The sequence below is a fragment of the Osmerus eperlanus genome, chromosome 23, assembly GCF_963692335.1.
Source record: "Osmerus eperlanus chromosome 23, fOsmEpe2.1, whole genome shotgun sequence".
In the NCBI taxonomy this organism is placed as follows: Eukaryota; Metazoa; Chordata; class Actinopteri; order Osmeriformes; family Osmeridae; genus Osmerus; species Osmerus eperlanus.
The window spans coordinates 7809848-7837474 of NC_085040.1; the positions used below are offsets into that span (position 1 = coordinate 7809848).

At 50.5% G+C, this 27627-nt stretch overlaps 2 protein-coding genes across 5 annotated transcripts; both read left to right on the forward strand.

Moving 5' to 3' along the window:
- Nucleotides 1-9029: 9029 nt before the first annotated feature.
- zbtb4 (zinc finger and BTB domain containing 4) lies at nt 9030-23096 on the forward strand. Its single transcript, XM_062449624.1, is given in 3 exon segments — nt 9030-9186; nt 13941-19286; nt 19288-23096. Coding segments are annotated over 2 exon segments (5358 nt in total). The 5' UTR covers nt 9030-9186; nt 13941-14291; the 3' UTR covers nt 19651-23096.
- A 1243-nt stretch (nt 23097-24339) lies between these two features.
- On the forward strand, nt 24340-27432 carry shbg (sex hormone-binding globulin). 4 transcript variants are annotated; one of them, XM_062449840.1, is made up of 8 exons: nt 24340-24527; nt 24977-25083; nt 25309-25498; nt 25661-25822; nt 25923-26082; nt 26441-26583; nt 26769-26955; nt 27081-27432. In XM_062449840.1, the coding sequence occupies exons 1-8, from the start codon at nt 24429-24431 to the stop codon at nt 27215-27217; spliced, it is 1185 nt and encodes a 394-aa protein (XP_062305824.1). In that variant the 5' UTR covers nt 24340-24428; the 3' UTR covers nt 27218-27432. The 4 variants fall into 4 exon arrangements, with proteins under 4 accessions (XP_062305824.1, XP_062305825.1, XP_062305826.1 ...); XM_062449841.1 differs by having other exon boundaries at nt 24986-25083; XM_062449842.1 differs by having other exon boundaries at nt 24341-24527; nt 24989-25083.
- Nucleotides 27433-27627: the final 195 nt, after the last annotated feature.

A 27627-nucleotide genomic window follows, 5' to 3' on the forward strand; every position in this document is an offset into this window, starting at 1 on the left:
CTATGTTTAGAAAGGTAATTTTAGGAGGCCACGTTTAACAAAAGTGTGTTGTCTGAATGGCTGGCTTTGGCGGTACTGTGGTTAGCTAGGCTAAAATAAGTGGCGATAGCGAAAGATGGCTTGGGCTTATAGGATGTTATTAATATAACAATTTTTAATCAAAGTAATTCGATTTATTTCAAGAATCGATGACCACTAAAATACAACTAAACAAACGTAGATAGTTAAGCTAGAGCTAGCTCCAACATTAACTATGCTAGCTAGCAACAGTAGCTAAGGTTATTCAATAGGAATGTCTGGGAATTAGCACTATCTAGCCAGGCTAGCTTGAGCAACTTGGCCAATAACGTATCACATATTCAAGATGACACACCAAATGTAAGCGTTTTTGTAAGTAATTATGAATGTATACAGGTAGCGAACCGTTAGTAGCTACTATCTCTAGTTTTTGTTCTAGCTAGGAAGTAAAATGGCCGCCAAGAGAGGCACGAAGAATTGGACGCTAGCTAGGACATATTTCTACAGTTAGCCAAATGTAGGAACTTCGAATTATTCCCGGCAAGCTCTCAACAGTAGTGTCGCATTAGCCCTATCAACTAGTTATTCAATCACTGGTGCTAATATCGTTAGTTGACGGCCAGCTTAATGGAGAGATAATTTCCTTGGACTGTCAGCGGCTGGTGGCTTTGTAGCTATGTACTGTAACTAGCTACGGTACTGTAGTTGTCTAGAAAGTAGTCATTTCTTATCAAGTGGCCTAATACATTATTAAATTAATGTTAAACAAATATTTGAGCTCTTCTTGGGCTGTGTGGTTTAAATTCGATGCTTTAATTCCGTTTGTCGTGTAGACTAGATATATGTGGTTGGCTAGCTTGGTAGTAAGGTAGCTCTAGTTGTGTTCAACATTGAAACCGTCTCAACATGGCGGTGTTGTGGCAATGCTTCTTGTTGGTCAGAAAAATGGAGACTTCTTGTAAAGAGCTGGCGTACTCTTATGGTGACACATCTTTACTATACCTCTCACTTGTTGTTTCATTACAAAAAAAATATGAGTAATAGGCCTAGTTTCTGTAGTCAACGACTTGGTTGCTCTCGTTTGTGCTTTTTCGTCAACAAACTTGTCAGATAGCTTCATGAGTCTCTCAAGCCAGTACTGGTTCATGTTCATTGTTATTTCCAGACCTAGACAAGTCGCTTGTCCAATGGCTGTGGCTACTATTGCACAATACATTCATCTTGTTAGTAAAGGAGTTGGACCACAAAGTGTGGTTTAAATTGTTGTTTGTAAGCAAACTGACCAAGTGCTACCATGCAGAGCCAATATACAAAGCACATTTTGCCATATGCCATTGTAGATGATTGAGTATAAAAAGGACAGGATGAATTGTACAATTTCTCACTTAAACTTTATAGCTGTTATTATTAGGTGTGTAGCTGTAACAGAAATGACTATCGCATGAAATGTTTTGATTTGTTGGTTTTCTCTGACAAGTTATGTTGCTGTGTGTACATAAACTGGTGTGTTGATACTGACTTTGTAGTTGCTTGGCACAATTCATATGATGGCCTACTGTTCTAATGTTAAATGGACAGTCTTAACTTGACAAACTGTATTGTAATTTTCTTGTAATGCTCCAATGAGAACCAATAAAATAAATAAATCAACTTTGGACTGTTATTGAATGGTAAAGTTTGAGACTGTTGCCAGGATGAACATGGTTGTCTTTGCCTTCATACTCCAGGATATTGAATAACATGCTGTTCTCAAGCCCAAGTCTGGTAGCTGTTACAGAAGTCAAATCCTACATATTCCTAAGTGGGCAAACCTTGTTTAAGGTTAGAGGTGATATGTAAGGATTGCTAGTTCCAACATACCACAGTGACGGCAAAAAACTATTCGTCATAACACAGTGCTTGTTCTTCCTTATTGTGTGTGAAAGCACAACTACTATAGGCCACTTGGCTACCTCTTGTGGCGTGTGGTGAGATTGTCATGTATCATCAAGAAATTGCGCAACATAAATTCAAAGGCGGAAATGCTCCCAGAACTGAATCCATTGAACTAGCTCCCTCTACTGGACACAGAACACATGTTAGCAGTGTCAAGTACCCACAGTGCTACCTTGAAGTGGACAAGACCAGATGCATTGGCCTTTTCCACCATACCGCCAGGTAGTGTGTTTAGGGGGTGGGAAATGACCCAAAGGCTATTTGAGGATCCTCATTTTATGCAGAATTATGCATCTTCATGGGGTCAAAGTAATTGAAGGATGTGTTTACAATGTCACAGTGACTTTACAGTGAACAACGTTGTCTTACCGCTTCTGTTTACGACCGTGTCTTTTCTGACAAGGTGTCACATTTTCCTAGAAAAGGACCAAGATGCACTTATCAAGGGGGAGCTCCCTGCCACACACAGTTTTTGCCCGGCAGTGAGTGTTCGTGGGAGAGCGAGCGAGTCTGCAGAGAGAGAGAGAGAGAGGGAGGGGTCGCTCCGTAGCTCGGTAACGATGGAGGATGGCAGGGAGGGAGGGACAAGAGACAGCCGGAGGGTGGGAGAGAACGCGTAACGGCAGGGGAAGGACAGAAGGGACTCCATTTTGACTTCCAGATTGTGGAGCCCGTCGAAATGTTCGTCCTTTTTGATTAATGAAAGGTAAGAGATTATCAGAGACGATCAAGGATATCCCCTTAAGTCTTCATCTTTAGATACCGCTCTTGTTATTCACTGTTGGTACAGGCCTCCCAGTTTTTGAATGCTGTTTGTGTGAATGCTTATCCAGGTGATTTAAGCAAGGAGGCTTGGTATGGATGGGCAATTTCATGTAGGTTACTCCAGCTTGTCATGGTATAAATGCTGAGAATTGTTTCTCCCATAGCTGGTTGTACTTTTATCCTCTCTTCAGATTCCTTTCCCGTCTGCTACCGTGACCTTTGACCTCTTCACCCTCTGATGTCAGCTTTCGTCAGGTGTGAACAAACTAAAACAGTCATGGCAACATAGCCAAACATAATTGACCAGGTTATTCATATCTATGTTTCTGAATACTTCAGAAACATTGTATTTTATCATGTTACATTTTACTTTCAAGCTTTTTTCCCTTTAAACCCTTGTCCTTTATTTATTTATTGTTATCTATTATCTTACTATTATAGTTCTATTACTGATGCTCTATTTTATAATGGAGTTCAGATTGAATCATGTGACCAAAGCTAGCCTATCGAGTGCAGTGTAGGATCATCAGATGAGATTCAGAATCACATGGCAGGTTTGGAGAATCCTGCCTGCTTATGCGAAACTCCGCGTTGAACCTTCAGCGTCTAAAATACACAAGAACAAAAACAGCAACGTATCAGTTATATACAGTGGGCCTGCTGTTATGTCATAACACTAATGACTCTAGGCAAGACGCACACGTTTCAAGGAAGAGCAGTGGAACAAGTGGGTCTTTTACATGAAAGGAATCCCGGAGTTCCACCGGGAGGCACAAGGAGGGAATGTCCTGTTCCCTAACTGTTTGTTTTGATGATGGCGGCGCCCACTTTCCAAGAGTCTTTTCTTTGATCAGGCCCTTCATCGTCGAGCCATCCGTCACTCTACCCACATGCATCTCTCCCCCGCCTAGTGCTAAGATGCTTTTTATAGCCATATGCATGCGTCATGTTACAGATGCACACAAGCCAGGGGATGCAAGTGCAACAGTTTGCCTCCTTTGAGGGCGCGCGCGCACACACACAGAGGGTTTTGATCGAGGTTCGTACTTCTACCTTCCTTGCGGGTGCTTTTGGATCCTGTTTCTGGAACTATCTGGGTGCTAAATTAATTGCACTTGATCCCACCTTCCGTTGCAATCGGCTTAGTATTAATCTGGGCCTCTTTCAACGCGGCCAAGTCTGGCCAGAGCAGCTCCCCAGTATTACTCCCCCAGAGTACTGCCCCCGGCGTCCTCTCTCTCTCTCTCTCTCTCTCTCTCTCTCTCTCTCTCTCTCTCTCTCTCTCTCTCTCTCTCTCTCTCTCTCTCTCTCTCTCTCTCTCTCTCTCTCTCTCTCTCTCTCTCTCTCTCTCTCATTCTCGCTCTCATTCTCTCTCTCTCTCTCTCTGTCTCTCGCTCTCGCTCTCGCTCTCGCTCTCGCTCTCTCTCTGTCCCTACCTCTCCTAACCGCTATACCCTCCCTCCCTCGTCTCTGCCTCTCCTTCTCATCCTGACTTACTTTCTTTATCAATCTATGCCGCCCGCCTCTACTTAGTTCTCTCCACGGTGTCCATTTTTGTGACTCCTCAGGTTCCCCTCTCTTCCTCTCCCCTTCGCCCATCTTCGTAAGGTCTCTCTTCAACGCCAAATCCTCTTGTCGGCCTGCCTTCTATCCTCCCGTACCCACATTTCCCCCCTTCCTGCTCTCTTGTCGTCCCCTGGTCGTGTTGTTACAAACAGAGCTGCAGAGACGACCGCATGCTAGCTGTCCGGGTTTTTTTTTTCTTCCTCTCCCTCTTCTCTCCTTTCTTTTAGTTTCTTTGCCCCGCCGCTGTTGTGTTTTCCCTGGCACGGTGCCACCGCCTCTGACCATCTGCCCGTCTTTCTTTTCTTTTCTCTTTCCCTTTATCGCTCCTTTTATTTCCCCCCCCCCCGCCCTTTCCTGATGTCAGCGCTATTATTACGGTGTTTTTTTGTCCCCTTTTTTGATCGCCGGGGAGTGATTCGATTTTCTTCTTCTCCCACTCGCCCGTCCCTCCCATCCTCTGCGTTTCTCACTCACACGCTCCCCTCTCCACGTCTATCGCTCGCACCCCCCCCTCCCTCCCTCCCTCCCGGCCATTCTCTTCTTTCCTCCCCCACCCCCCCACCCCCCTCCTCTCTCCCTATCTCCCGTAGATTCAAATTGAGGTGTGCGTGCTATTTAAAGAGGCGTGACGGAAGAAGCCGGGGTGTTGACAAGAGCCTGAAAAAGCGGGGCCGTCTAGAAACAGGATGTATCACAGGGCCCGAAGCTGGGCAGCCGCAGCCGCAGCGGCAGCAGCGCGGAGCACACACTGTCCAACACAGTCAACACACAGCCCCACTTCCCCCCCCCCCCTCACCCCGCCCGCCTCCGCGTGCTCAGCCCAGCAAAACAACCCTCCCGCTTATCAGAGAATTATGCGCCCTCCCTCCCTCCCCCCCCCCCCCCCCCCCTTCTCCCAGCTCGCATGAACGGAGCACATACACAACAGGCTATTCAGCCCCGCTCCGAGTTCTGCCCCACTCCCTCCTCTCTGCCTCTCTCGCTCTCTTTTTCTCCCCTCTCGCTCTTCCGTGCTCTCACTTTGTCTCTCACTCTTCTGCACACACTCCTCCCCTCCCTCCCTCGCTCTCCACTCGCTCTTTTTCTCCCTCTCTTTGCCAGTACAGCATGCCTGAGTAGCTGCCTGGAGATGAAGAAGCTAATTAATTTGATTTAGCCGTTCTTTCCCTGGCAGTGGAAAAACCAGCCCCCCTCCCCCTCCCCACCTCCTCCCACCCCCCTCACCCCCCCCCCCTCCCCACCCAAAACTGTATCAGTCACCCCTCCCATATGATTTTCCACCCATCCTTTCCAGTCTCTTTTGGCAGTGTTTATTCCTTTCACTCTGGCCTTCCCTCCCTCACTCCTCTCCCTTTCCCCTGTCCGAGTGGGAGCATTTCAGATTTTCCCATAGTTGTATATCACACTGGGTTAAAGTATTACACGCTAGTTAAGCGCTTACCTGCAAACTTACCCAAAAATCCTTCACCGCTGTTGTCTCCCCCCCCCCCGAAAACGTTTTAGGTGACTTGACACAACTGATCCTGCTCTGCGCACACCCGGGGCCTGCACCGCTCACCCAAACATGCTGGCTCATTCTCTCACCGGCGCAAAGCAGATATGAATCACTTAGCCGCCATTTACTGCTGAACCCCATTTGTGTCATCTGATATTGCGGCGGATCCACCCTGCTCCCTAATCTGCTGTGCCACACTACAGTACGTCTACCATCAAAGCTGTTTGGGGACATCTGCTTAGCGCAGACTAGAAATGACGGAATCAGTGTTTTTATAGAGCGCGGGTTGAATTGCCAGTGGTGGATTCAACTGTCTCAAATTCATCAAATTCGTGTTTGTGGTTGCATGTGCTGTGTGTGCGCTGATGATTTCCTCCGACATGTTTTCTTCTCTTTCGATAACTGTAAACGGAAACCCTCTTAAGCCTCTTCCTCTCTCTCAGACGGTCAGTTCCTGCATGAACCAGAGGATAACCTCTGCTCGGCCCCACGCATTGTCCCCGGCCTCTAGGATAGCAGGTCAGCAGCCTCTTTCTCTCACTCACCTCACGCTCAGAACTTTCTGGAAGCATGCCCTTCAGCATCCTTGAAAGCAGATTGGAATTGAACGTGCCGGTCCCAAAATCCATGTGGTGCAGGTATTGGGACCCAGAGACTGTTTTGGATGTTTATAGGTTTTCTTTAGTCTTCAGGGGGTTCGCAATTAAAGCAGACAGTCATATTTGAGACAAATCGAGACGTTGGTTGCTTCATCAACTGGCCGGGAATAGGCACGCTGCTGGGTCCACAGAATTGTTTACAGATATTGAGACATTAGGGTTACAGGCTGACGCCAGGTTGAATACATTGTCCGATTGTGAAAACTGAAAGGGTTTCATTGGAATTTCAGTTTTCCATTGTTGTGTCCAAAGAGAAGGGTGTTACTGAAAATGCTTTCGTTGCATTGCGTGCAACACGTGCATTCCCTGATCTGCTCTTGCATCAAGTGTTTTCGAGCATCTAAAGAAAAACCCTTCTAAACGTTCTGATCAAACCCTCGTTTGAGCTATCCGACCAAGCCCCCCCCCCCCCCTCCCCCTTTTCTGGCTCGGATCTCCCACAAAGATGGCTCCCTTAGCCTCCCCATCTTTGCGTATTCAGATGTGTGTGTCGCTTGGTAGCACAGCATGAAAAGCTATGATCACGTTCGGGCAAGCGCCCATGAATAAGGACGGCTGAACGCCGAGACTCCGTCTGAATACAGAGTCGGTGGTGGGCTGCAGGCTCCAGGACAACACAGAGACGTGCGTGCACCGGGCGGGCACAGTCCTGCATAGCCCTCACGCCCTCACGCACACAAGCGATTGTTGTTTTCGCCCAACGGCCCGGAATTGGTCGCGCAGCGGCAGACACGCACGCAGGCTCGCATGCTCGTTTAGTGTCCCGAAAAAGCAGGTAGGCAGAACTGCCCGCTTCATACACATGCACAGCCTCTCCCTTCCTCCCTCTCACACAGCCTCCATTGGTGAAAGAGTGCATTTGGAGGGAGAACACCCTCCCCTCCCCGACAAAGTTCCTTCAGGAGCCGGAGAGGTCACAGGAGCAACACCCAATCCCAGGACAGTTCCCATGGAGACAAGTGTGGCAGTATACAATGAGAGCTGGAGAGAGAGGGAGGGAGAGCGAGGGAAATAGTGAGGTGGGCGAGAGAAAAAGGGTGGAGGGGGGGGGGGGGGTGAGGGGGGGGTATGGTAGTGGTATGTGTGTGTGTGTGTGTGTCGTGAAGCATGTGGACGCCGTGCCCAGAAGGCTGTTGGGGAAAGTTTAAATAATAATATGATCGTTTCTCGAATTGTTTTGTTGTTGATCACTTCTCTCGCTTGCTCTGATTGTGTCCTGCTCCTGGGTTTCGAGCAGGGCTGCTCCTAAACTATAAGACAGTCCAGGGAGACGATCAGGGAAGCCAGGTATGCACCGTTTAGGGCCAGCAGAGAAATCAGGCCAAGTCTAAGTAAGTCTTTAAAGTTCTATTTTAAACCCGTCAGATCCTTGACTTGATAGTTAGTCTTCCAGGTTTAAGATGATGTGACAGAGTGTTAATGCTTCTGAACAGACAGTTATTTGTTTTACGAGTCGATGTTGTGCAGCACAACATGGACGGTGGTGGTTCAGTGTTTCGGCTGAACACGAAGGCCAAAGTGTACTTGAGGGAGAATTTGACCCGAGGGGGTCCTTTAAGAACTCTGTCACGCAGTGACCTCAAAGACACACCTGACTGAGTGGCCATCTCCCCACATAAACTTGAACCCTTTTAGCAGCGGCTATAAAAACACAGACAGCCTGTCCCTGCCCTTCTCTCTCTCTCTCGCTCTCTCGCTCTCTCTCTCTCTCTCTCTCTCTCTCTCTCTCTCTCTCTCTCTCTCTCTCTCTCTCTCTCTCTCCGTGTCCCTCGTTCTCTACTTTCTCTTTCCTCTCCCTCTCCTTCTTTCACTTTCCTTTCGCTCTCTGCCTCTCCTTCACCCTTTACCTCTTTTATTCTCTCCCACTCTTCCCTCTCGTTCTTTTCTTTCTGTCCACTTCACTTCTTTAGCGGGGAGTGCTTCCATCCGCCATCCGACTATTGTCTTGTTTGTCTTTATTATCTCTCTCACTCTCTCTCTCTCTCTCTTGCTCTCTCTCTTTCTCCATCTCTCTCTCCGTCCATGTCTGTCTGTCTGTCCGGGTGCCCAGTTTTTTTTTTTACTTGGCATGGCTCCTGTTTGTTTTCAGCCATTTTGGGGACTGGCAGTGCTCGTAACAAACTGCTTAAATGGCGTCCTCTCGCTCGCTCGCTTGCTCTCCCTCTCTCCCCCTGCTTCTCCCTCCCTCTCCCTATCACTGGGCTTTGTGTATATAAAGTAGTGTGTGTGTGTGTGTGTGTCTGCCTGTTAGTGTGTATGTGGAGAACAACACTTCCAAATAAAAAGAAGATTGGATTCAGAGGGGGCAGGGGAGTGGGGTGGAGGGGGGGGGGGGGGGGGCAGAGGCGAAGAGAGAATAGAAGGGGGGGGGGGATTCACTTGCAGGAAAAGGCAAAAACACTGAGAATCATGTGTCAGAGGCAAAACTGAAGCAAGAGAGGGAAAGACAGGGGAGAGCATGCGAGAGAGTGAAGGGGGGGGGCAGGAGGGAGACCGAGTCAGAGTGTGAGAGTCGCTCCTGCCCTCTGTCTTCACACACACTGCTGCCTGCCTGTGTGTGCCGTGCGTGTGCGCCGTGTTTCCCCGCGCTCTCGCACGCACGCACGCAGACGCACGCAGACGCGCACACACTCTCCGCGCGCAACCGCGGACCGAGGGCGAGAGAGCGAGCGAGCGAGTGAGAGAGAGAGGGAGAGAGGGGAGAGGGAGAACACATCGCAGCAGAGATGCAGCAGGAGGTTTTCCGAGGTACGTTCTCTTGTTGTGTGCTTGTCTACCGAAGAGAGAGAGAGAGAGAGAGAGAGAGAGAGAGAGAGAGAGAGAGAGAGAGAGAGAGAGAGAGAGAGAGAGAGAGAGAGAGGCTGAATATGTCCTCTCTTTTTCCTGCTTGTTTTTCTCAGTCATGCCGTTGCTGGGGTTGTTGTTTTGTATGCAAGGAAGAGTGTGAACGCAAGGTTTATTTAATACGTGTGCAGTGTTTGAGTGCATGTGGCTGCGTGTGTTTGCGCCTGTGTACTGGTGTGTTTGCCTTTGCGTGAGTGTGCTTGCGTGTGTTTGTGTGTGGCGCCTATAAGAGGCCTTGTCTCTCATCCTCCCCTCTGTCGCTAGCTCGCCACGCAGTTCTTTTTCAGGAGCGATGACTCGTTTAGAGATTGTGATGAAACTTCGAATTTCTCGTCGTCTTTCGCGTCCCAGTCGATCATCCCGGATTGGGGGGCTAGCCGCTGTGCGTCAGAAGAACCGTTAGAAGTGACGTGTGTTTTTGTGTTTAGGGAAACCTTAATCTATAACCGCAACGGCTGAATCCCTTCCATCAAAACCGCTTACAAAATCACAGAGTTGGGGACAAACTTGAACATACACGCTGATATTTCCTTGTACTATAACTTGGATTCATCTATTCTTGCCCTTCTTGTGTCGTTGACCCGTTAACCAAGTATCCCTGACCAGTTTATTTTTGTTGGGGTGGCGGTGGTGGGGAGTTTGTCTCTAAAACATGGAGGACATTTTGACGTCACACTCCTGTTGTTGCGGCCCTCACTCTAACCCTTATTTTTTCCAAAACAACAGTCCGTGCGCCAACTATTCCACATTCCTCGTCTCCATGGTCGCCACAGCAAACCTCCTCGGCCCCAATGTATGGGAAATTTGACCCACAATGCCACAGGGCATTCCCGTTCAAAGGTCAGGTGATAGAAAGCCTCACGTGCGTCTGAACTGTCGATGAGCTGGTGTCAGGTTTTCTCTTTCGACCGGTTCACATCATTTCAGTCTGACATGCAGGCAATGAAGGCCAAAACATTTCAGAAGTAATTCTTTGTATCAAAGGATTTTCGGAAACATCCCCAGCCTCAGCCGACTGATGTACACCAACATTATGACTCATGTATGTTTGTAGCATGCTGCATGTGGAAGGTTTATTTGATAGTTACTGGCGCATGTTTCGCAAGTCATGTTCTGGCCCTGAGGGGCTAACGCAATAAAGTCGAGAGCTGTTGTAGCAACCGCGTCAAGGGGCAGCGGTACACACGTAGGAGTGGGGCCTTGGGAGGGGGGGGGGGGGGTGAGGGGGGACATCCGAGTGGCACACGGTGTTACCAAAGCTGTCATCTCACCCATGGAGCCATATGAATGAACCCGGCCTTTCGCACAGCGCCTCCCCAGCCTCGCAAACACGTCAGTGTGGACCCTGAGCCTTCAGACTTTTGTAAACACGGTAAGGGCATTTTCGCAGAGCGGCCATGTGCAAAATTGAAAAAGATTTTGGGGGGGAATTGCTTTGAGAAGGTCACCGGTGTAGTGTTACCACTCTCCTGAGGTACTTTTTTTCGGGGTCTTCTACCCCGCTCCTAATGCTTCCCATTATTGTGTTACAGAGGCAGAATTAGCTGAATTATGTGGTGGCTTGAAAGCTAACAGAGCGTAGAGAGGACGGATGAAACACGGGCAGGCTTTCTGATGCGTGGAGTGGCATGCAACATCACTGTGCTACCACTGTTTATTCAAGAAGGGGGTGTGAGGGTGTTAGGGTCAGGGAAGAGGTGCAGACAAGCTGAGCAGGATCTGAACGCCAAAGAAACCCGTGAAATCTGGACAAGCAAGAGACGCACGTGAAGTCACACTACCCCCCCCCCCCCTCACCTCTTCCCCTTTCTCCGTCATCATACCTCCGTGCGCCCACCCTCTCAACCACTCCCTGGCTGGTACCAACCACGTCTTGTTTTCTTCCTTCCTCCCCTCTTTAGCCCCATCTGGTTGGCCGCGCCATGCTTTCTGGAGCCGGGGGGTTGTGCAGAGTTCAATACCCCTCTGCCTAACTATGCCCCCCTCCCCCCCCCCCCCCAACCCCATCGTCCATCCCACCCACCCCCCTTTTCACAGCCTAACTGCTGTCTTAATGGTTGCCCCCCCCCCCTCCCTCTCCCCCCAGCTGGCCACTCTTGGGAGAGAGAGGTCCCAACCGACAACCTCCCATTTCCACATGCCCCCCCGTTCCATTGCCGGCTCACAGGCTGGAACGGCGTGGGCCCCAAAATTGTTTCCTCCAGCGTGCGGCCCCTACTCAAACCTCTACCTACCGCCCGGCGCACCACTGCAAAAGAAACATAGTTTCAGAGAAACAGAGTTTGTAGTGGGGAACACAGGCCTTATTCATTTGTCCTCTTTTTTTCCGTCAGGGTAACATGTTCTCACATGCTTAATTCCTTGCCGATGTCAAGATTCTGTCTATCGAGTGAAACGCTAGTTTGTCAGTTTGTCCCACTCCAGCAGTGCACCTGTTCTCGCTGTTCTCTTCTGTTTCGCGGTGCCACCAGTATAAATAGATTGAACAGACCTTGGGCCGACATGTTTGTTTGTGCGGAACATCCCGTTTCAGAGAAGCTCTGGGCTACTTTTTTTGTGCGAGAAAGGTGCTCTGAGGTTCAGGCACTTACGTGTGTGTGAGTGTACGCGCGTGCGTGTATCCAAATTGTGTGTGTGTCTGTGTATTTGAACCCCCCCCCACACACACACACACACACCACACACACACACCTCACCCACCACCTCCCCTTGTCACGCTTGGCCAGGCTGTTGTGCAGAGGGCTTGTTTGTGGAGAAGCAGTGCGTGCGTCACAGGGAGACGAAGAGGAATAGCGCGGGGGCGGCAGACGCGTTTACCCCCCACCCCCCTTCTGCCGTCCGTGGCGCAAACGCCAGAAAGAATCGTGGCATTTTTTGCCCTGGAGCTGTCTCTCTCGCCGCGTCGGCCGCCTCCTAGCCTGCTGGCGCCTCGTTGAAGGGGTTTCCCGCGCCGTGCGAGAAGGATCGTGGCTTTTAACACTTCTAACTGAAAACGATATGCCTACTTTCTGATATACCCCACTGTCATTGTGTCTCAGCAAGATTCTCAATGATGTTTACATAGGTTTTGGCGTTACACAGTCACATTTTCTTCCTTCTGGTTGTGTGTTTGTGTGCTGTGTGTGTGTCCATTCCAGTTGTGTAGCCTTCCCCCTGTCTTTCTCTTATCCAAGCCTCTGTTTTTTTTTTCCACCTGTGCCCTATCTCTGTGACTTAGTGATACTCTGTTTCACCCTTTAGTTTTGCATGTCATTTACAACCAAATCCCATCCGTGTAGGAGTCGTTTGTTTACATCTGCCTGCTTCTGTTGCCCGCAGGTTTGTGCATGCGTGTATGCGTTGGGTCGCCTGTCTGTCTGCCTGTGCTGTGCCTGTGTGTTCCTGTTTTGGGCTTTTCTCTCTCTCTCTCTCTCTCTCTCTCTCTCTCTCTCTCTCTCTCTCTCTCTCTCTCTCTCTCTCTCTCTCTCTCTCTCTCTCTCTCTCTCTCTCTCTCTCTCTCTCTCTCCCTCCTCTTCCCTCTGCAATAACAGTGCTGACCTAGTTTCTGCCTGTTCAGGGCTGCCTGTGGAATTTTACAGAGGCCTGCCTTCCTGGCTGCCTCGCTGCTTGAAAACGCAGGCAGAAAAGCATGACTGGGGTTTTTTCTTCGTGTCGCATCGTTTAGGCCTCAGCAGCCACCAATCCCCCCCCCCCACCCCCCCTCCTGCACCTCCCACTCCCCAATCTGCAGCCCCTCGCAAAATAGCCCACCGTGTTATATAAGTAATAACAATAAAATGGCCTATCGCAGATGTGTCCGGAGGTAGCGCGTGAACACATTTCAGAAGGAGAGCCTCAGCCACTTACGGCAGCTGACTCAGAATGGAAATGGGGGGGGGGGGGGAAGCGTCGCCGTCGACCGCCGTTCGTCCTCTTAGCTGTGCGATGGAACCGGATGGAGAGGGCGGAAAAACAACACTTCTCCACCCCACCTCCTCTCACTCCTCTCTCTCCGTCTCTCCGTCTTTCCTCCCCCTTTCTTTCACTTCCTCCTCCTTCCCTCCCTCCCCCCTGCCTTCACAAATAATGGTTAGAGTCATGCCCGGCAGATACTAGCCACTGCCAGGAATGGCTAACAAGCCTGTGATCGTAATCACCCCCCGCCCCCCTCCTCCCCCCTCCTTCCCCCCACCCCCCCATTCCTTGTACACTCAGACAGCCAGCCTATTTTTAAGTTAGCACGGCCAGTGAATGCCAGTCAACACTCTATTCCTGTGGAATCTTGATGAAATCTGGAAACGCCTTCCAATTAGGCAACGGGAATGTCGCATCAATGCTGAGATGGATCCCCGGGACGCCGCTGAAAAAAGGACTCGGCCGCCGTGGCTGGGACTGAAATCTAAACCAGCGGCGCTGCAAATTCCTCCTACCCCTCTTTTTTCTCTCCCTCTCTCTCCCTTGTCGCCATTCCTGACTCACATTTGAAGTCTCGAGGCTTTAGAGATCAGCCTTTCCTTATTGTTTTTCCTACGCGCTTTCCCTTTCAAACGCGGTTTTGTTTGCGTGATGACAGGTAATGCTGAGGCGCTTGTCACTCTTGTTAAACGTTTAGTTTTCTTTTGGAGAGTGTCCTCCGTGTGTGTTTATCCCTAACGCATTGTTCTTGTTGTGTGTCGCAGGTTTCGGGGGCTGGTCATGGTGTCCAGGGTGGTGCACTGGGACCCTATCCACGCGGGCCTCCTCCTGTCACGCCTGAGCGAGCAGCACCTGGCTGCCGGGGCCTCCCCCAGCCCGCGACACGTTCCACACTTCCACCAGCCGCTGCATCAGTCCTCTTCCTCGCCAGCGGCTAACGCTACCGATCGTTTCCCTTCTCTCTGGGCCGCCCACGTCTGGACGGACCCCACCACCACCACTGCCGCCTGTGCCCCTCCTGAGTTCCTGGCACGCCAGCCTGCCCACGATTACCACGACCCCATAGGTCACTGTCGGAGGCAGAGACCTGCCTGTCTGACTGGGGGCTAGAGGAGATGAAGGGCAAGAGCAGACAAGGAGGCTGGGGGGGAGAGGCCATGACCATGGAGGGGCTGGAGGACGTGGCCGACGGGCCCAAGAATGCCAAGATCACCCTCAGCTTCCCGCTCAGCGCCGCCCTGCCCGCCGCGCTCACCGTTCAGAACCACTGTCGGGCCGCCCCCGCCTCCCCTTCCCCCCGCCGCCGCCCTTCCTCCTCCATGGCAGCCTCCAAGGCCTCGGACGAGGGCTCACTGTGGAAGCTAGACGCCACCACCGACGTGAAGCACCGGCCCTTTAAGCCGCCGCGGCACGACCAATCTCCGTCCTCTTCCTCCTCCTCGTCACCCTCCTCTTCCTCGTCTCCCATAGATCTTACAGCACTGGTGAGGAAGGACATCAAATCTCCTCCACCGCTAAAATGTTCCAAAGTACAGATTCCAGACTCTCAGTTCCACCGATTTCCCGCGCGGCCCACTAACGGCTCTACTGGGGGCTACCTGGGGGAGGGGAGGGGGGAGAGACACAGACTAGCCAATGGCCCCGCCTCCCCTTCTGAGACTGCCAAGATCCTGTTCAACCTGAGCACTGTGGCCTATCAGGGCCAGAGGGGCGGAGACACAGAGAGGAAGGAGAGAGCCAGCTTACCGGGGAAACAAGGAGGGAGGGTGGGAGTCAGCCCCCATGGACCCAGCCTCCACCCGCCTCCCCTCCACCTCCCTCCTCCTCTACCCTCTCTCCCCACCGAAGCCCTTACCCCTCCCCACCACCCGGTCTCGTTCTCCTCCTCTGCCTCCTCCCCCCCGGGTGGCCAGAAGCCAGAGCTGATCTGCGGGGTGTGCCACCGCCTTTTCAGCTCCGCATCCTCCCTGACGGTGCACATGCGGCTGCACCGCGGGGGACGCGCCCTCAGCTGCCGCCACTGTGGCAAAGCCTTCATCCACAACAAGAGACTGCAGTCCCACGAGGCCTCCTGTCGCCAGCCTCTGCCCCAGGCCGCCGCCCTCCCCCCCAGCCTGTCCCCCAGCCGGCCCCCCCTCCCCATCCAGCCCAAAGAGGAGCCCTTGGAGGAGGGGGAGGTGAGGATCGAGGGCGGCGTAGTCGTAGGGGCGGAAGGAGTGGAGAGCAGCGGCAAAGCACAGCTGGCAGAGAAAAAGGCTTGCGGTCTCCTGGTGGATCAGGAGGCCGACGCAGAGTCAGGGGAGCTGCTTGCAGGAGACGATAACCACCATTTTGTGAAGGTGGTGGACGGCCACATCATCTACTTCTGCAGGGTGTGCGAACGCTCGTACATGACCCTGTCCAGCCTCAAGCGCCACTCCAACGTACACTCGTGGCGCCGCAAGTACCCATGTCACTTCTGCGACAAGGTGTTCGCCCTGGCCGAATACCGGACCAAGCACGAGGTGTGGCACACGGGGGAGCGCCGCTACCAGTGCATCTTCTGCTGGGACGCCTTCGCCACCTACTACAACCTCAAGACCCACCAGAAGGCCATCCACGGCATCAGCCCGGGTCTCATCTCCAGCGAGAAGACGGCCAACGGCGGCTACAAGCAGAAAGTCAACGCGCTCAAGCTCTACCGCCTGCTACCCATGCGCTCCCAGAAGAGACCCTACAAAACCTACAGTGACACGCTCCCCGACGGGCTCCTCCTCTCCTCCGGAGACCCCTTGCCCCTCCCCCTCTCCTTAGACTGCGCCCGGCCCAACTCCCTGGGCCTTACCGGCGGCACGCACCCAAAGACCGTCAAGCCTGACCCGGACGCTTACCCCGACGGCTTCCCTGTCTCGATAAGCTTGGAGCGGGGGGAGATCTCCACACGTGCCCCCTTCCCTCAGACAGACATGAAGAGGAGTGATAGAGAGGCGTCAGATCCGGAGAGAGCTAGCAGCAGTGGCGCCTCCAAAATGGCCGCAAGCAGCAAGTCCAAAACACCCAAGGGTGGCCGCAGTACAGAACTGACCGGGTCCTCTGTCATAACGTACGGACACCCTAAACCCTCCGTCATAGTGCACGGCACTACCGTGTCGTCCTCCGTCATAGTCCATAGCAACCAGGTCGCCAAAAGTCCACTGGGTAGCCCCTCCCCTGAAGCAAACGCTAGTCAGATCCTTCCCAAGGCTGGGCCGAGGCCGAACAGAAACCACAGGGAGAGTACCGACAGCCACAGGAAGAGATCCCGGGACAGTTCAGACACAGCAGAGGAAGGCTCCGGGAAGAGCCGACAGGAAGCAGAAAGCGGACGGTCCCATCGCAAATCGCGCAAGTCCCACAGCAGGAGCGACAGCTCCGCCTCCAGGCGCTCCTCCTCTCCTGGGGAGGCATGTGGCCAGAGGGGGGCGGGGCCGCTGTGCCAGATCACGGTGCGGATCGGCGAGGAGGCCATCGTCAAGCGCAGCATCTCCGAGACAGACCTCCGGCGAGACAAGAGTCCCCACCCTCCCAAAACCAAACGGACCGAGCCGTCGCCGCAAGACGCCAAGGAGCCTCGTCACTCTCACCACCACCACCACCACAAGCACCGCGGTCACCGCAGCTCCAGCCTCGGGGCCGAAGCAGAGAAAGACGTAGGAGGGGAGGGGGAGCCCAGGAGGAAGAGTCCCAAACCTCCGGGGAAGGTCAGGGAATACTACTTCCGTCAGGAAGTGCGTGAGCAGGAGGAAAGCGATGACGATGGGGAGGACAATCTGTGGAGGCCCTACTACGCTTACAAGCCCAAGAGGAAGGGCCAAGTTCCTGTCCAGAAGACCAGGAGCTGGCGACGCAAGCTTCACCACAAGCGCTCCCTTCGCCTGATGAGGAGGGCCGAGAGACTCATGACCCATGTCAACAAGGAGGCGGAGAGACCGGACGAAGAGGAGGAGGCGGAGGAGGACGAGGAGGAGGAAGTTGCAGGGGAAGAGACAAAGGCAGAAGTGGAGAAGGAGGAGGAAATGGAGGAAGAGGATGGGGAGGTGAAGGGGGATGAAGGCAAGGCGGAAGACCGCATGCTTGATGAGGACAGAAAAACGACAGACTCGTCCTCAGTTCCCTCCAAGGAGAAGGACAAACAGTCGGCTGGTGCCGAAACGGGGGGCGATCGTGCCACACTCGACGAACACCTTCATCCTTCTCCTCCCAGTATCCCCCTGTCTACCTCAGCCTCTCCGGTGGGAATAAAACGGCGGCCCTGGTCCAATGACAACGCCTCGGAATGCGGTACTTGCGGTTGCTGGTTCTCCAGTCCGAGGAAACGGGACAAACATGAACTGAGCCACCTGTTGGAGTTTGTCTGCCTGCACTGCCGGGCTCCCTTCCCCTCAAGAGATAAACTGGAAGACCACCAGAAGACCCAGCACCCCAAAGCCTCAGAGCCCCAATCCCTGCTGCCCAAAGTGGGTTGCGAGGAGACGGAGCCCGAGAAAGAGAGAGGTCAGGAGGAGAGAGAGAGTAGGGCGCTAGCGAAGAGCACATCCAGTCCCGGTCGCCTGAGCCGGAGAGCGTTAGCAAGACACACCTGCCCCCAGTGTCACAAGGTGTGTAAAACGTCGTCGGCGTTGACTCGCCACGTTCGACGTCACGAGTTAAGCAGCTCTCCTGAGAGAGAAGAGACACAGCCAGAGCCAAACACAGCAGAGACATCAGTTAGCCCTGTAAGCAAAGACCCAGACAGGGGCGTTGACCAGGTTCCCATGGCCCAGTCTATCCCAGTTATCAGCTACTCTACACCCGACCCACCTAACATCAGTAGAGAGTGCTTAGAGCCCAAGGGGAATGAGAGCGAGACATGCGAGGTCAAAGCAGAACACCAAACCGTCATCAATCAGATTGCACCATGCGACAACTCAGAAGTCAAAGAACTCAGTGCCCCTGTCCTCGAGAGGGGGCCAAGTCCACACATTATAAAGCCTTCCCCCGACAGTCCAGCCAAACTTCCCTACCTTCCCACCCTTACCCCTTGCCGGCCCAAATTATTCCCCCCTGCTGCACCCCCAACTCTCCAGGGGGTTCTGGTCATGAGTGGATCCGAATGTCTGGATTTCCGGACCCCCAAGAAGAGGAACCTAGACGGACAGCTTAACAGGATACCCAGCCCGGCAGGCCACACAGGGCACGTGAACGCCCCTCCAAACACGCCCATGACCTGTCAGGCCCAGATCAACAGCGCCGCCCCGAATGTTCCCACGGCAACAGCTCCCGGTGTAGTCGTCAGCTGCGTGAAGCGGGAAGTCATCACAGAGAGGGAGAAGCCGGGGAAGCACGTTTTCCTTCCGGCCAGTTACGAGGGCTCGTCCTCATTGGCTCAGGATCTTAGGGTCATGCCCCTGTCCAGGAGCCCCTCCCCTAGTGAAGCACAAGACCTCACCATGTCCTCTATGTTAGCTAGAGAGTGGGAGAGAAAGAGGGAGCTGGAGAGAGAGCGGGACAGGCAGATGCAAAGAGAGAGAGAAAGGGAGATGGAACGGGAAAGTCACAGGGAGAGAGAAAAGGAAAGGGAGAGGCAGAGGGAGAGGCACAGAGAGATGGAGATGGAAAGAGAGAAGGTTCAGCACACTAGGGGGTTGTGCCATCCTCCTCTGGAGCAGACGAGAGACCCGGAAGTGACCCTCCTCGTACCCAAAGAGGAGCCGATCAGCCCTGCTCCGTCCCCACAACGCATCGCCACTCAAACCACTAGTAACAGCCCCCTCGCACAGAGACGGCCCCCCAAGTCCCCTCGCCGCTCCCCCACTGCCATGGATTTGTTGGTCCAGGTCAACCGCCAGGCCCAGGCCGCCAAGGCTGCCCAGGCTTCGCACGCAACCCGGGGACCCGACAGGCTCCAACTGCCCACGGGGACATCCGGCTCCAGCGACCGACCCTCGGCCCTCGGCCCATGCCTTGCTCCTCCCCCGTGCACCACTCCCCGAGCCTGTGAACAGCCCCAGGGACACCCACCGCCGGGAGGCCGAGGCGGGGGGCTACCCCGCCCAGGAGTTACCCTTGCCCCTCATCGTTCCAGGAGGTTACCGCTCGGGGAAGAAACAGGAGGAGAACCTCCTGGTGTCCTACCCCACGGGGTCCTTTCCCTTTGGCCCGCTGGGGAAGATGGTCCCCAATGGGGATCTGGCCAAGCTGCCCTTCTACCCCGACCCCTATCACCTCCTGTATGGGCCCCAGCTGCTGGCATACCCCTATAACCTGGCCGCCCTGCCCATGGCCCTGAACATGATGGCTCCTGGGGCGGACAAGGTGGAGCCCCTGCCCTTCCTCCCAGCCCTCTTTAACTACGCCGCAGCCGCAGGCCCTTACATGGGCGCGGTTCCCCATCCCCTGGTAGCCAACCCCAATCTGTATAACAGTAATGGTGGTGGCAGCAAGAAGCAGCGAGACAGCAGCAACGGCAAGCCGTAGCGATACAGGAAAAGACAGGGATATTTCAAAATGGAGGACCTAGGGGCTTGTGATGGAGGACAGGATAGCGAGAGCCGCTTCTTGGGGTTACTGGGTACCCTTGTACTGTCTCCGCTGCCTCTCTGTTTGTGACGTAGCAATCAGAACTCGCGCCGAACTATGAGCGGGGGGGGGGGGGGGGGAGCGGGAGGAGAGGAAACGGAGGAATTGGGCAAGGGAAAGGAGGAGTGAAGATACCAGACAGATACCTACAGTATACAGACAGATACACAGCGACTTAGCAATCGCCCTCTCGCTTCCAGTCACCCCTCTCTTCCGTTCTCCCGTCTTTTCTGTGTTGTAGTTCTAGAGCTTGATTAATTGTCCTCTCTCTCACTCGTTATGGTAATATGTATAATCTAAGAATAATAACTGCTAACAGGGTGTATGTTTTTTGTTTTGCTCAAACTTTCTCAGTCTGCTTCCCTTTATATCGGGCACATAATGAGGACGTCATCTCTGCAGGAACGAGGTTGTGTTCTAGACAGCGAAAGGGACCCAGAATGAAAATTCCTCGCATGACACAGTCGGAGTTTGAGCGTTAACCAACACTGCGTGTGTCGTGTGTCGCGGGAGGGAGACTGCTTGCGTGCAAACAAATGCACTCACGCTGTCTGTGAGAGCAAAACGTAAGCCTTCACACGAACAGTTAGGACGTCTGTTCGCGGACCGTATGTTTTGTCTGTATGTGAGTCCCTTCATGCTCACATCACGCGTGTGTGCATCAAGAGCCGCCTGACGTAAAGGCAACGTTCATTCCGTTTGGTTCGGAGACGAAAAGCAGCATTCCTACAACAGATGGTCTAGCCGTTGTAGGGAAGTGCATAGAAGTGCAATAGAAGTGATTCTTCCGCATCCAAACCACCAAGCTGATGGTTCGAGTAGAGTTTTGACATGTGACACCTGACAGATCCAGTGAGTGTGTAATATCGGAAACTAACCCCAAACTAAGCCGGGCAGTATCACATGCTGTCACAGTTTACCCAAGGCCCATCATGTATCATGTTCTTTTTTACCTTAGCAGCATGTGCACACACGAGCTAGAAAGGCTTCTAAGGTTGGCGGAAGCTTGACCCACTTGTAGCTGATTTGGACATGTAGCTGGCCACTGGGCAAGAATAGTAGGCTAGTATAGAGAACATTGCACTTCCAGTCCTCCATGTACTCATCTCATTTCTTCCAAGGATATCAAAAAGAAGAACAGAATAAAGTCAGAGAACCTTCATCTTCAGTGGCCTTTTCCTCTCCCTGGCTCCCCCTGGTGTGCACCAAAGACACACTCCATTTTCCAAGCCAGGTTGAAGAGAGTGAGAGTTAGGAGGGGAAACAGTAGATGGATTCAGGGTAGGGTCATGTCTGTGATATTTGTGGAGGGAGAGAGGGGAAGCCATAGTTAGGTCATCGCCCGCCCTCCGTGGGGCCTCCTAGATAGACTGAAAAAGGCAGCTCTCCTCCTATTGAGAGGACAGGAAGACGCGAATATCAGGACGCCGAGGAGGGCTTGGAGGTTTGCGTCCAGGCTCTCCTCTCTTTATTCCTCTCTGAACGGAGAAGTGGGGAACGGTGTCTCTCCCTCTCAGCTGGGGTAAGACAGGTCGTAGCAGCCAGTCATGGTGGTGTCTGAGATCCCCAAAATGTCCAGGACTTTTGTTTTGTGTCTCTCTGTACATTTGTTTCTTTACTTTTTTTTGTTACACTGTTGTTTGTTTTGTTTATATTACACCTCCCCCCCTTTTTGCAAGATGGACGTGGCCTCAGCAAAAGGGAGGGTGTTGAGTACTCTTAAATATGAATGTAATTGTAGTCATGAGGTTAATGAAGTACAAACTGCATTAAAGGTAGACGGATTTCTGTTTTTTCCGACTTGAAAATAACCAGTTAAGTAACCGTTATGAAGTCTGATATGCATATATACAGTAGTCCTAGGAACATGTCAATAAACTTGGGTTCTGTATCCACAAAGCATGAGCAAAACACGCTTCCTAACAGTCTATATCCTCTGGTGTCAACAAACTCTCACTTTGTCTGCACAATGTCGGTTTCTCTTTTCTTTCTGCTTTTTTTCTCAATTTTCTTCTACTCTATCTCGATCCTCCACGTCTCTTTTGCTTCATTTGTTCTGGGGTCTGGCATAGAACCCCCCCCTCAAAAGGAGCAGCTGTCACCTTTATTTCTCACAGTCACTATGGGAGCTGTCCAGTTACTCCCCCCTCCAAACTCTCAAACTCACACACACACTTTACACTGCCTCTTTGAAGTGTGAATGTGTGTGTGAACCCCAACACTGTTCGTTTCAGGCAAGAGAGCAAGAAATACCACAGCGTGACCAACCACAGGGGCTCATAGGCCTCTCCTTCGATGTAGTTGCGAGCCGTGTGTGTGTGTATGTGTGCATGCGTGCAGGTGTATGTATGTGTGGGTTTGTGTGTGTGGGAGTGAAGGAGTGTTGGAAAAAAAATCTGTTTGAAAAAGAAAACCAAAACAAATCTGCCTAAGCAGAATATCCCTTGGGGGCATCTGTTTTCAACTGACTTTTTCAAGGGTTGAGTTTCAATGTAGCCCTCTTTGGCCCAGCCTTGCTGTAAAGACTCCACATATAACCTACCTTAAGCCATTTATAGATGGATACATAGGTGTTTTTGGACCATTTCTTATGCCATAGTTTGCCGTCACAGACCAAAAGCAAGTAACTTGTTGAAATAAAGAGAATGACCTGGTATCTGGTGGTGATACACATATATTCATAGTGTTTAATTCATATGAATGTGCCTCTGCTTTGATATTTACAATATTAGCAACTATAGATTTGGCAGATTTCAACTGACAAGGTGCCTTTTAATGGCATAAGAAATTGAAATAGTTTGTAGGTGAATGAACTAAATGGCAAACGATTCGGAGAAAGATCTTGTGGCTTAGTTTACTACAGTATGAAGCTGGTCATAGTTTTAGGGGTGTGGCTAAACTGTTTGGTATTGTGTACATGTTTAGGTAATACTGTGCCATAGAGTCCACAAATATTTTAACTGTTATTTTTAAAAGATGTTATAATGTTGCTTGATGACTTTGTCTTTAGATTTGATACAACGGCTTGTAGCCACATCTACCCTTAGTCTGTTGTCTATTTTCTTCCATTTTTATTTCACTCTTTCCTCTTGTTCCCTTGTCTCCTCCTCTTTCTCCCTGCTGCAATCAAACAAATAAAGTATTAACCTGATGACCCAACAAATCATGGTTGAGAGTTGTGACATGTTTAAAAAGAACATCAAGATACATTGGCTGTACTATCCACTCAGTATAAAGGAATCCTGTGTAACTATAACTGTTAAAAGTATAGTGATGTTCATCAATAAAGCTTGGTCTTCTATCTTTATGTAAATTTTATGAGCCATAAAGAGAAGTTGGAATAATACATGTCTGGTATACAAATTAATGCCTGTATAGTTTGTGTATATGAATACATGTATTCTACAATGTATCAATAGTTGCTAATATTGGGTTAAATCCTTGAGTGGGCTGGGTTAGGAAAAGGTAAATTAAAGGTTAGTGAGTAGACTAGTTGTGGTTGAATTAACAATTGACCTTTCGCCAAAGTGGAAACATTACTGAATCTTAACTCAACACGTGTCGCATGCAGACTCAAATATTGTTTTGGCTGTAACAGTATGTGTGCAACCTTTTCTCCCAAAAACCCTTCTTGTAATAATGGGAGTTAAACATGACTTCCAGTGATCAAAGCAAAGAGAGTCACGCCTAATGCTGACAAGCATTAGAGAACATGTTTTGACAGAGTTATTTGTAACTAATGCGATTGATTCATATAAGGTAACTTCTTTATGTAGGTCAAAAACATGTAGGGGCTTATTGGGGTTTATTACATTTTGCATACCGACTCTTTAGAAATGCATCCGCCGCTGTTCCTATGATCAATGGCTGCCACTGATTTAGGTGCGGACTGCGTTGGAGCTGTGCCTGCATCACCATTCCTTTCCTGGAAGCAGCAGAGTGTGTCATCAGTTCATCGCAATGGAATGTTGTCAGCACGGGAACGTAAAGTGCACACGCACATTTTCGACTTACACGCACACTCATTTACTTGTTCACGCGCATCCAGTAGCCAACCCACCGCAGTCAAGGTCCCGTTCAAAAGAGTCAACACACAGTGTTTAGCTGTTCTCCGAAGGTCACTCACCCAGCGAACACAGATGCATGTTTGTCCAATTGTGTAGTCCATGGCAAGGCAGTGGGAACAGATATTTGAAGTTTCTGTCAGTACAGCTTTTCATAAAATGATGCCATTAAAAGAATGCTGAATTTATTTTCTTGATCCTTGGTTGCACTGCTCCAAGTTCAGTCAGACTTTGGCTGAAACTATAAATGGCTTTTTCGCAGTCACCAATAACTATTATCCACTGCTTTGTTAACAATCTCCAACTGTCTTTTTCTTCATGTTTTCTTTTCTTCATGTTTTTTTCATTGTCTTCTCACCTGCTCTTCTTTTACTGTATCTGACCCACACACTCGAAAAACATCTTTAGACAATCACACAGGCACAACATTTTGCAGATCAATGGCTTCTGGCACCAGGTGATGTTGACACTGTTGCCCTCTGGTCTCTGGAGGTGTGGGCTTTTTCAAAGGCACAGAGTCCACTGAAACTTCTCTCCTCATCACAGCAAGCTAGTTACGGCCGTGGTTGTCGGACACAGGTGGTATAGTTTTAGATCAAGCCTAACTGAAGGATGGGCTCATTGAGGATGCTAGCTTGTGGTCTGCTACTGGGGTTGAACTTGGCGCTGCTGGTCTTGGAGACTGATGGACAAGAAAGCGGAATGAAAAAGGTATGACTGCCTGTGAGGAATGGATGTTTGACTGTTTCACTGGTTCGCACAGAGCGTGAAAGGATGCAATCAATGAAATTAACTTACTTGACCTTAAAGAGGGTTAGGGGTGCATCTCAATAGTACCTAATTGTTTATTTGATGAAAGAAAAGCGTGAATAGATCCAGGACTTTGTTCAGTCTGCGTGAGAGGTATGGCAGGTTAGGACTTCTGCTCCACAGTGTTACAAGCTCACCCACGTTGTGCTGAATCACGCCATTAACTTTAGTCTGTAGGATTCTGAGGGAAATGACGCACTTGCCGCATGTCTATAGAGATGGATGTATTGCTATTTCAAGTCTCGGATCAACATTGATGTGTGGGGTGCGTTACAAAAAGCATAGCACCCCTAATGAATAAAGAAATGAAGAACAGTATAAGCAATGTGAACCTTGTGACGTTTTTTGAGGTGAAAAAGCAGGTGTCGGGCCGGGGCCCTGTCAACCTTGCCCACCAACAGAGAGGAACCTGGAGGCCTCTGATGCAGACCAGAGCCAACCTCTCAGAGGTCAAAAGGTCAGAGTCATTATGTTGTCTAAGAATAAGGCAAACAGGCTTGACCATGTTCCGAATGTTCCTCACTATACATTTAAACAGCTCACAAGCTTCAGACCCAGCTTGTTTGGCATGTTCCTGTTGATTTTTTTTTTATTGGAAACGAAATTCTGTTGTATCCTGGTTTATATTCCATCATGCCATGTCAATGTTTCAGTTGAACCATTTTCCGTCCCTCTTCCTCAGTATCAAGTCTATGTTTGAGTTACGGACTTTGGATCCGGAGGGGGCAGTTTTTTATGGGGACACCAACGCAGGAGAGGACTGGTTTGTCTTCTCTCTGAGGAACGGCATCCCTGAGATGCAGATTGCCAAAGCAGACATCCTTGTTAGTGCGATAGGCGGGCCCAAACTGAACGACGGCCAATGGCATCAGGTACACTAAGGTGGTGTGTAGACCAATAATTGGACATACTTATATAGTGTTAAAAACAGTTTTTAGGGGCACAGAAACGGTTTCAAGCTGACACAAAGTATGTGTCACAATGTACACCATGTGACCATTATCGCTTCGCCCCCTTCCTCCCAACCTGTCCAGCTGGGCCTGAGCAATGAGGGGAAGTTTGTGATCCTGGAGGTGGATGGGAAGCAGGCTCTGGTGGTGGGCCTGGAGTCCAACAAGACGGAGGAGGTTATGACGGGACAGATACGCCTGGCCCTCGGAGGGATCCTGGTCGATGAGAAGAAGCTGGTCAATCCGGTACAGTGAAGTGTCTGTCTCTGTGTGGGATGTGACAATCTGTTTTCTTGTGTGATGAAGGTGTTTGCATTGATTTTCCCTTCTGTGTTCGGGGCTCAAGTTTGTGGCAGAGATGGACGGCTGTGTGCGGGAGGGCAACTGGCTGAACCTTACCTCACCATGGGAGACCGAGGAGGTTGGAGACCTCATGCCTTGCTTTGATGCCATCAAACCAGGGACTTTCTTCTCTGGGGCTGGTCTCTCTGTCTTCAGAACCTCCGGTACTGTTTTTTTTATTTAACCCTTGTGCTGCCTTCGGGTCACATGACCCAAAGGTTCATAACGAACCATCGTTGTGTTTACCCAATTTTACCCAATACAAAAACAAATCAAAATAATTTTCTTTTAACCTTCGCAATGTGGGGGGCGTCTGAGACAGCCCACCGGTTAAAAGAAAATGCTTCACTTTGTTTTTGTATGCGGTAAAGTTGTCGCAATACAACGGTGGGTCACAATGACTGATGGGTCGGAAAGACCCGAACATAAAACAAGGGTTAAGAAGGATTTAACATTGTTTGAAAAGACTAAAAGGGGGAATGGAGATGGTTTCTTGAGAGATTCATAAATGTTTCTTTATAGAAATCCCCATTGGGTCAGAGGAAAAAGGGATCAATATTGACATCTGGGCAGAGTCATCAAATGAAATGCAGGGAGCCATTCTTAACCTCCGTAATGATGAGCAAGGGTCCATTTTTTCAGTGAGAGCCAACAACATAACCAAGGTACCTAACTTGTGACACACTCTCAGTACTTTACATAGTTCAGCAGGAAGCACATTCAAGATGATAGACACAAATAGACTGTGGCCATTCATGCTATGTATTAAGGTATTTGTGTATTTCATTTAATAGAAAAGGGCAGAATTTCAGGATTAAAAAAAAAAGTATTTTGTACCTTTTTCCTGCAGGAACTCACACTAACACTGGGCAAATCTTCAACCGTTTTGAAATTGGGCTTCAACAAACTATCCATTAACATGCTGAAGGACAGAGTAAGAGTGTCTCTTGATGACATTTTATCAAGGGCCATTGAAACACCAGACTATTTGGCCAGCTGGAAAGCGGGTATATTCCTTAGTTTTGGGGGAATTCCAGGTGAGTTTGAGCACAAGGAAGCACTATCACTATCAAGATTTATGCACCTTATCCATGTTTTCCTCTCACTACCTTCCTGCTCTGTGGTTCATCAACCTCCTTTTCTCTCACTGTGTCGTCCTCAGATGAAGGGGATGATTTTCATGGCTCCCAGTACCTCCATGGCTGTATAGAAAAGATCCAAATTCAGGGGAAGGATGTTGATTTGGACACAGCCATGTACAAGCACATCTCTATCTCCTCCCATAGCTGTCCTGCATAAAACCAGTGCAAATGTGGATATCTGATAGCTTTGGTGCATCTCTGCTCCTGCTTTCCCACTACTTGGTGATATAGGCCAGGGATGGATACAGATACAACCAGGTACACTTGTCTTTGTTGAGTCAAGATGTCTAAGCTTCGTAAACGTTTAATTTCCCTTGTCAATAAAGGTTTGATATGCATGTTGAATAAAGTCTGGTTTGCATGTACAACTAATTTTAGCTTGTTGCCTTTATTGGAATTGACTATCCACCTATGATTATGAAATTGATATTTTGAGGTTATAATCCCATCGGAGTCTATAAAGTCAGGTGGCCGAGCGGTGAGGGAAGCGGGCTAGTAATCCGAAAGTTGCCAATTCGATTCCCGGCCGTGCCAACTGACGTTGTGTCCTTGGGCAAGGCACTTCAC

Coding starts and splice junctions, on each gene's coding strand:
- shbg (XM_062449840.1), top strand. CDS start 24,429: ATGGGCTCATTGAGGATGCTAGCTTGTGGTCTGCTACTGGGGTTGAAC. Junction 24,528..24,976: donor AAGAAAGCGGAATGAAAAAG/GTATGACTGCCT, acceptor ACGTTTTTTGAG/GTGAAAAAGCAGGTGTCGGG. Junction 25,823..25,922: donor AGAAGAAGCTGGTCAATCCG/GTACAGTGAAGT, acceptor TCGGGGCTCAAG/TTTGTGGCAGAGATGGACGG.